General features: G+C 43.1%; 3 protein-coding genes across 3 annotated transcripts in view; 1 reads left to right on the top strand and 2 right to left on the bottom strand.

Annotated features, from left to right (window-relative positions):
* Nucleotides 1-1,245, bottom strand: part of LYRM2 (LYR motif containing 2) — a 1,912-nt gene extending 667 nt beyond the window's left edge. The window contains exons 1-2 of the mRNA XM_006778254.2: nt 1,026-1,245; nt 248-388 (exon numbers count right to left, since the gene is read on the bottom strand). Coding sequence (XP_006778317.1) covers nt 248-388; nt 1,026-1,070 — 186 coding nt within the window. The 5' untranslated portion in view covers nt 1,071-1,245. The remainder of the gene's footprint in view (nt 1-247; nt 389-1,025) is intronic.
* Nucleotides 1-9,061, top strand: part of ANKRD6 (ankyrin repeat domain 6) — a 166,225-nt gene that overhangs the window by 153,700 nt on the left and 3,464 nt on the right. Inside the window, exons 18-20 of the transcript XR_001512234.1 lie at nt 4,303-4,479; nt 6,370-6,455; nt 7,821-7,911. The gene's annotated coding sequence lies outside the window, so the exon portion shown is untranslated. The remainder of the gene's footprint in view (nt 1-4,302; nt 4,480-6,369; nt 6,456-7,820; nt 7,912-9,061) is intronic.
* Nucleotides 4,626-9,061, bottom strand: part of MDN1 (midasin AAA ATPase 1) — a 161,271-nt gene continuing 156,835 nt past the window's right edge. Inside the window, exons 98-102 of the mRNA XM_015557675.1 lie at nt 8,912-8,985; nt 8,696-8,810; nt 7,931-7,994; nt 6,786-6,928; nt 4,626-6,082 (exon numbers count right to left, since the gene is read on the bottom strand). Coding sequence (XP_015413161.1) covers nt 5,894-6,082; nt 6,786-6,928; nt 7,931-7,994; nt 8,696-8,810; nt 8,912-8,985 — 585 coding nt within the window. The 3' untranslated portion in view covers nt 4,626-5,893. The remainder of the gene's footprint in view (nt 6,083-6,785; nt 6,929-7,930; nt 7,995-8,695; nt 8,811-8,911; nt 8,986-9,061) is intronic.

Raw genomic sequence — 9,061 nt, 5'->3', positions numbered from 1 at the left:
GTGGGGGGGGGGGGGAGGGAGTGTTAAAGAGAAAAGTCAGGTGATGCTAGTGTAGAATGTAGATACGGATAGTAAAGATTGTAAAATTTTAAATAGTTAAGGAAGTGGAAAATCACTAACATTAGAGCAATGATCAAGATATCGCAGTGCCATTTATATTCCAAGATGTCTACCAAACGTTTTCAAAAATTCACTGAACAATACAAAAAAGGGTCAGGGGCTGTCGTCACTATGAGCTTGTTCTTACCTCGTCGGTGGCACTTTTGTTTCTTTTGAACTCTTCCCTCGCCCAGTCCTTCAGGTATCTGCGATCAGAATCCTTTGGGACTTGCCGAATGGCTTGCAAAATCCTTCTGTAGAGGAGGAGGACTTGCTGCCTTCTCATGAACTGTGCAGGGAGGGGAGAGGGCCATTACAACCGCACCATTGCAGCCCAGAGGCTCCACGTTAGCAAACCAGACTGCAACCACATCACTTCTCTTTGGTCTTTAGTTTAGAAAAGGACAAAGAAGAATCCTCTTTTATTTTTCTTTTAAGAAAACAAGTTTACTTGGGCTGTTTGTTTGCTCTGTCAAACATAAGAGCCCTTAAAATCTAGAGCTGACTATTGGGCAGGAAAAGGGCTCCCAGACGAAGAAACTATAACCACAACAGCACTTCTAAGTTCAGGCAGTTGTGAAAATCCCCTGGTAACCTCATTTGCTCTTTTCCACGGATCAATGTAACAGGCAGAGCAGTTCCCGAAGCGTCGGGGCTCCAGGAGATCAAGAGCCTGCCCTGCCTTTCTGTCCAACCAGACTGGTTTCTGCCTACACGCCCCGCCCCTCCCTCCCAGGCCCCGCCCCTCCCAGCCACACCTCACGGGGAAGCCCCGCCCCTCCGGCCCAGGCCCATCAGAGGGCGCGCGGGGTCACCGGCCCCAGTTGCTCCCCAGACGCACCCCGTAGGTTGGGTGCAGGGGGAGACGGAGAGTTGAGCTGAGACCTGGGGAAGCTGTCCCAGAGGCCCGGGAAAATAGTGGGTACCTGCTTTAGCGTTAGTGTCGCTGGGGGTAAGCGGGAAGTAGCCATGTCCTCCACGCCGCCGGCTGACTAGAGCCACAGTGCGCAGGAGCGGAAGTGGAGAGAGCGAGGGGGCGGGACGAGTTCGGTTTCCTGGGAGACGCCTGCAGCTTGGGCGTCTGCCTGGAGAGCCGAGCTGTGGAATCAGCTTGTAGCCTGGGCACTTTGTTGTCTTAGCCTGAGTCTCCGGGTAAAGGGGATGGCAGTTTCTGTCATAGATGGTTGAGAATGGAGTGGAAAGGCATTTAGCACAGTTCCTGACACATGGTTATGAGTTTCATTAAATGGAAGTCCAGTTTTTTGGGGGTGAGGGGAGGAATTATTCTGGTGTACTCCTTTTGAACTTTTTTACTAGTAATATATATAATTAGGAATGTTATAAGCTTAAATGTTAATTTATTTTAGAATTCGTGCCCTCTTCGTCTTTTTCATTCTCATCCTGCCCTTTTTTTATTGCATTTTCCTGGCAGCGTGGTGGTCTTCACGAGGCTTTCAATGGCCGCCCCATTGCAGCTGTAAGAACTTTGTATCGCTAATAACACGGAAATGCACATCCTATGCCTTCATTTCCTCATAATTATTTTGCCCTCCTCACCACACACACACACACACACACACACACACACACACAGCATTTAGGTCATATAACTATAAGGGGGTTAGTGAATCTTTGCTATATTTCTTTTCTAAATAGGGTTGTTCCAAATAAAAATACAACCAAACAGGATCATTCAATGATCTCTTTACTTGATGAACATTTACAAAAATGTCCCATTACCTGTTGCCTCGCTTTTTGGAATCCTTGGTGCTTCCTTTTCCAAATTGTGTTCTGGGTCTGTGAAGTGAGATGATAGCATCTCCCTCAGAGTCCTTGTGTGTATAATGCACTGAGAACAGGGTGTGGCACATATAAGCACTCTAATGGTGAGTTTTTTAACATTACCACGCTTACCCCGTGACCACTTTTTCAAAATTTGTGTACACATTAGCAATAGCAATTCATTGATTTTTTTTTCTTTCTTTTAAATATTAGTGAAGTTTGCCCAGCCATTGTGGCTCAGTGGTTGAGCTATGAACCAGGAGCTTCCAGTTCAATTCCCGGTCAGGGCACATGGCTGGGTTGTGGGCTCCATTCCGTGTGGGGTGTGCAGGGGGCAGTTGATCAATGATTCTCTCTCATCATTGATGTTTCTCTCTCTCTCTCCTCTCCCCTCATCTCTGAAATCAGTAAAAATACACTTAAATGTTAGTGAAGTTAAATACTCCTGACAACTTTTAGTTACACTTATTTTTTGAGTTGTCATGACTTTGGTCCATTAATGCTGATTAAGACTTTTTTTTATATGTAATTAATTCATTTATTTTTTAAATTAAATTCTTTATTGTTTAAGAACTTTATTCTAATCCTATGTGGGTTGTTTGCTTGTTTTTTTAACTTGGTCCTTTATGTAGCTTTAAGTTTCTATACAATAATGTGTATTTTTTGAGGCTTTTCAATTTTTAAATTTTCATTGTTAATGTTTAAAATATTTACTCCATCTAGAATTTATTTTGACTCATGGCATGATATGGATGTTAAGTTCTTTTTCAGCTGCTAAACTATACTTTTGATATCATTTAATAGTTTATTCCTCTTCCTGGACTTTGTGATACCTATATGGTAAATTCTCTTAGGATTTGAATAATTTATTCAGGATTATTTCATCTGGGACTCATTTTTAATTTTTGTTGTGTTGTTTTTTATCTGGCAAGAAGACTCCTCTGTAGTTTCTTGCACAAATCTTATTAATCTTCTATACAACCTTTAGAAATATTTTCTATCATTTCCCTCCAAAACATCTTAGGATCTTTATTACAATTTTGACAGTGTTCATCCTATCCTTTCTATATAATAAAAGGCTAATATGCAAATTGTCCCCTCAACCAGGAGTTTGACCAGGGGGTGGGGCCAGCTGGCCAACTGCCTGCAGCCCCTCCTCCTGGCTGGCCCCACCCCCGATTGCCCCCCCCAACCCCACCCATTCACGAATTTGTGCACTGGGCTTCTAGTAAATTAATGTGTGAGAACAGATATTTTTAGCCCATTTCTTCTTCTCATCAAGAAACATTCATTTATGTTAGACACTGGTAATGCTGTCAAGAGTCATATATGCTCTCTGTTCTAGCCCCATGGTATGGGCAGCAAGACATGTAAGTCTAATTAAGTGTTAGATGTCAAGGTTCATAATATGGGAGCTCATTCTTCCTGGAGGGCTTATCAGAGCAACATGTTTGTCAGAAAGGAAAGTAGGTAAGAGAATTCCAGAAAAGAATGTGTGGAACACGGGCAGATTCTAGGATCCCTGTGGTTTGTTGTGATAGATGGAATGGTGTGGTGGGGATGCAGGGAGAGCAAGGCAGCAGTCAGGGCACCCTAATAATAAATGTCCTCTTCTCAGCGGTCCCTCTGGAGGAATTTCTGAAAGATCTCCTTGGATGTTGTGAGTAGGATAAAGTGAAGCTAACAGATTACTTTAGGATACTATTTAATATTCCAGGCTACAGATTTAAAAGAATTCCCACTACAGTGTCATCAGAGGAGATAGGATAAGATAAACACCCAGCAGTCAGAGCAGAGAAGACTGGGGTTTGGATGAAAAAAGAGAAGTAAGTAAGGCAGAAGTAAATAAAGAGGGATGTTGTGAGTAGGATAAAGTGAAGCTAACAGATTACTTTAGGATACTATTTAATATTCCAGGCTACAGATTTAAAAGAATTCCCACTACAGTGTCATCAGAGGAGATAGGATAAGATAAACACCCAGAAGTCAGAGCAGAGAAGACTGGGGTTTGGATGAAAAAAGAGAAGTAAGCAAGGCAGAAGTAAGTAAAGAGAAGTAAGTAAAGACCGAGTAGCAGGTGAGTGTGAGAGGAAGCGTGTCCTCGGAACCTTCTAATGACGTGTGCTTTGTACGCTGGGCAAGGGTCTGCCTGACCCCCACCCCGGTCCCTGATAGGTCTCCCGTGACTGCTCCCATGCTTCCTAACCCTTTCCCCATCACAGGACAAGCTGAAAAGGGCACTTTTGGGTAGCTGCTAACTGGAATTCTTACTGTCCCAGACCCAATGAGCTGCTCCAGGGCTAAGGAACTCACTATCTTAGCAAACCAGCTGGGAAGCTCCAGTTTGGATGGTCCTATCAATTAAAGGTACAGATGATAAACTGCCGCATCACTGTCATAATGTCGTTTTTTCCCTACCAGATCCAATCCTGCTGGAAGAGTAAACTTCCTACCCCATAAATGGCTTTGGACATGAAATCTGAGTGGAAGAGATGTGTCCTTTTGGAACAGAATTTTTATGAGCCATTGTTTCCACCAAATCGCCATTTCTCCATTGCCACGAGGTCCGCAACTCACCCTCCGTGGACATAGAAACAAGTAAGAAATAAACCCTACTGTACTAAAAGACACTAATGTTGTGGGGTCATGTCAGTCTAGGTAGTGACAGCTGACTGGTCCAGCAGATAAGACCATTCCCTTTGTACTTCTCTGTTGTATTCCATTAAGAATGGACACAAATTATATCACCACTGGTATATTTTTTAATAGTTTTCAGAATATAAGCTCATAGCTTTTTAGAATAAAAAATAAATGATATAACATCAGGTACATGCTTTGGACTCTTGGTTAAACAAACAATCTGTGTTTTGTTCACCACCTCAAAAAGAGTGGCAAACTTCACAGTGTAACTTGATAACAGACATGGACACAGACAATTACATCATGGCATGTTGTCTACAAAACAACATTCTGACGGTCAGAACTTAAGTCAAACAGTTTCAAGTATTCAAGCACTGCTTTCTGGCCAAGTAAAAACTGCCTAAAAACCGTTGATGTATTTTGACTGGGGAAAAAAAATAGATGTAGCTTCTTAGTTCTTCTGGATACAGCATATCTTTTCCAGAATAAAACTGGCTCAGTCCAGCTTGAAAGCAGTGTGAGGAATGATTCTTCCCCTTAACTGATAAGAAAAAAAGGAACTAAAGAAATAAATTACTACAACAGCAGGGACTATGGCACTGAGAGAATGAAATACACAAGGGGATAATCATCTTCCCATCATTGCATAGTCTCCCGAAGCAGCAAATGTGAAGGACACTGAAAAGCCACTTCATGTTTATACAGCCCAGGGATCAGCTCTGCTTCCTGGAGCCCTGGATGGCTGGGGCTTATGAGCACACATACAACCAGCCTCTTCCCCAAAGAGAAGGTGGTTCTTTTCATGGGAAGCACAGTAAGAAAACACACTCAGCCTCTGAGGACTGCAGCTGTCCCAGCCACTTGACAGCTTTTGGGTCCACACTGTGGGCTTGGCAAAGCCAAACCTTAGAGTGGGGTCAAAAGCACAGCTCCCGTCAGGCCTGTAGCCAAAGGACTGGCACAGCCCCGGGCTCCTGGCAGCACCTCAAGGCAGGTGTCCAGGGTCCCTTCGAGGGAAAGCAGACAGCTGGGCCCACGGAGGGGCTGGCCTCCTCTCAGGCCAGGGCTTCCAAGACAGGCTGGCAGGGCAATCTCTCAGGTACGAGACCAGACGCCTGCTGCTCCTTCGCTGCCCCACGTCTGTTTTAATAACAGTAGCCTAGGCCAAGGAACCCAAGTTTCCTCTGAAATCATGTCAAAATGTACACTGCAATGCGTTTTTTTGTAGCTGAGTGAATTTTTATAAATCAGACCTAAGATAAAATATAACTTAGAGCTGCAAATTCAGAAGTGTCCAGAAAGGAGCACCTGGGCAAGAAGTAGCTCTTGACCGTCGTTTCAAGTCTCAACTTTGGACTAAGTTCTTGCTGGTCTACAGGTGGTCAGAGGCTGTCACTAACTCAAACCACTGCCTGAGGGCATCGCTGAGTGTCTCGGGGAGTGCGTTTACGTCGCGAAGAATTATGTAGAAGGGGAATGGGAACTCCTCCATGTAGGATCGAATTTCAGGCAGCTCTCCGGGTCCTTTAAATATTGGCACTTTAATGTCCAAGATAGAATCCTGCCAACAGAAGACATTTTGAAATAAATCAGTGTCCTTGGCTAGCTCTTCCAGGCGCTCTCTCTCCAACATGTTGTAGGTCTCCTGTGTGTAATTCCTGCCTCTGAGAGTAGCTTTCATTACTGAGTAAAACAAAATTTTCAGAACTCATTGAGGAGGAAGGTCTTTCTGAACACCCCTTCCAGAACAGGCACTGAAAGGGGGATAAGAAAACCCAATTTCTCTGTGACGGTGTGTCCCATTCTCAACTTGGATTATTCACATTAGACCTTTAACTTGCTGTCTAGGCCTTAACCTGGAACAGAACTGCCCTGTGAATGGACATCTTTCACTTGGCGACTGATCTTCCCGTTCAGAGGAGGGCACTGCCGAGGTACGAGTAACTGGAAAGGACCCACTGTCAAAAGCTGGCATAGGAAGTATTAAAGGGGTGCTCTCTGGAGTCAGCCAGGATCCTGGCTTTCCTACTCATCACCTACAATCAGTGATTCTGTCCTTCACTAAAGTGGGAATAATCCCCATCTCACTGGATTATTGCAAAGTTAAATGAGAAAAGTTATAAAGTGCCTAGAGCAGGGCCTGACGGAACACTGTGTTAGGAATTCTGAGTATGATGGTGTGACCCAGGCCATATTTCAGATGGAACAGGCTGAAGAACACCTCCACGTTATCCCCAGAAAAGTGGCTTTTCGTAGTCGCTCACCCGGGAACTGGGATTATCCAACACAACAAAAATGACGAAGATGTTCGCATTCCGGGCAGCCTGGACTGCCGTCAGGACTCTGTCTTTGCCCTCGAGGAAGAGGCCGCGCCCATCAGAGACCACCAGGAGGAGCTGTGCAGCGTCTGTAGAACACAATGGAAATCCATCTTTAACAATAACTCAAAACTACCTAAAGAAAGACAAATTAGTGTAGGCTTTCTCTGTAATACTGACATCAAACAGCTCTGGAACTGGTGAATTCTGGGCACAAGTAAAAGGGATCTCTAATTAGATGTTACTTCAGATGCCTGCATCAGGGACGGCATACATACAAAGCTTGTGGCAATAAAACAGTTTCCCAGTAGTGTTCAGGGAATGTCACATTTAAATCAACTTCACTGGAGAATTAAAATACAAAAATGTGGTACTGAGGAGGCCATTAGAAGAAAGTATCTGTCAAAAACCTGGACCTGTCTGAAATTTTTACTGATTTCTGTATTTTTCCCCTTAAAATTGATTTTAAAAACTCAGAGGAGGACATTAAAAAATAAATGGTGAATTAAAATGTTTAAAAATATTTAGTGTATAATGTTATCAGCTAAAAATTGTATTGTCTGAGGGTAAATGTCTTTGACAGAGAAAGACAGCCCACCAAGTCTTGAGATGTATGAAAAAGACTTGCTTCCAACAGGAAGTTCTCCATGATACAATCATAACTGAGAGATTTCTGTAAAGAACTAGAGAGAGAACTGGTGTGTTTCAAGGCCCAAATCAATCATGGCTGGATTAGCTGGTTTCTGAATAATGTCCTCCTCTGCTTTCTTGTTAAGTACAAATATTCTGTAATATTGTATAACTTGCTCCTTTCATAACTTTCAACCCAATCTATCAAATAAGTATATACTAGTTAATTAGTGTCTAATTCCTTCATTTATTATAAGCCTCCTGGGTATGGGTTTAATAAAAATTTCTAAATAAAGGAGTAAAAAATTCCAGAATGGTTAATACCTCTCCTGGTTCTTGCTTTCCCTATAGAGCATCCACATTAAAAGATGGTGACGGGTGCAGTGAAATGAAGCAGGCAACTTGCAAATACAGACAACAGAAAACCATTTTGTCAACAAAGGTAAGAGAATGCAGCTCACCTGGACTGACGTTCTGTGAGAGCTGCTGAGCGGCTGCAAACATACTGGCTACCGACTCTAGAAACTAAACCAGAAACAATTAGGAAACTGAACTCTCTTCCCATTCTCAGAGAGCTTAAAGTTATAACCATCTCAGATCTATAGGCAACCAGACTATCCCTTCAGCCACCTGTAGTCAAGGACCACTGCTTGGTATTCACCCTTGAGATGTGGCATACACCCCACTAGTGTTCTACATGACACCCCAAAGGAAAAGAAATACCTTTACTGGGGGATAAGAAGTGAATTAACTCCCCAAATGAACAAAACAGCTGTCTTTAAAAAAAAAAACAGTCAAGAAAACACAAAATGTCCACATCAGAATTACTGCCCCATGCTGTTTGAGAACTTGTCAAGTCATGTGGCTTTATTTTACATCATTTCTTCTCTAAGCTAACTGGGGGGGAGGGGAGACACGATGGACGGACTGGCCTTGACCTTGATAAGGGTACTGGGAGATGGTTTATTTTTCAAAAATGTTCCAAACCTCTCAGAAAAATAAGAAGCCAGATACAAAGTCAAAAATGACCTTTGAGAAACTGAGGTTACACTGTGTCAGTAATGGGCACAGGAAGTTTCTATCCCAGCAGGACCCAGGCTGGGGTTTACCCTGTTCTCTACTGTAAATTCTGCCTGTCCTTATACCACATGGGGAGGAAGGTGTTCTAAAACCTCCACTAAACGAGAGGAGTATCTGTGCAGAAGACCTCTGATGTCATAGCATACCTGAGCAATCTTGGTTTTCTTCTGTTGGAATTTGCAGAGCCGTAGAATCTGGGACCCCGAGTAATCACTGAACTGTTCGTGGAATGGGTGTAACAGCTTTACGGACTCTCCAAAACTTCGGGGGAAAGCCGAATATAATGAAGATTATTTTTTGTCATGTGAACAAAATAACCATAGAAGACCAGTTTTCCCAGTGTGATTAAAAGGCACTCTTACCTGCACACCGCAATCTGACCCACTTCCAGCAGAGTTAGAGCATTTCCAATCACAGCCAAAGATTCAAAGGCAAGCTGTGAAATCGAGTTAAGCGTTTGAAGGAATCAGAATATCAACCTTTTTTATACCAAGATTTTTACAGAAGACATT

This window comes from Myotis davidii, unplaced genomic scaffold (assembly GCF_000327345.1).
Source record: "Myotis davidii unplaced genomic scaffold, ASM32734v1 scaffold269, whole genome shotgun sequence".
In the NCBI taxonomy this organism is placed as follows: Eukaryota; Metazoa; Chordata; class Mammalia; order Chiroptera; family Vespertilionidae; genus Myotis; species Myotis davidii.
This window is presented reverse-complemented; position numbering and strand designations above follow the sequence as displayed.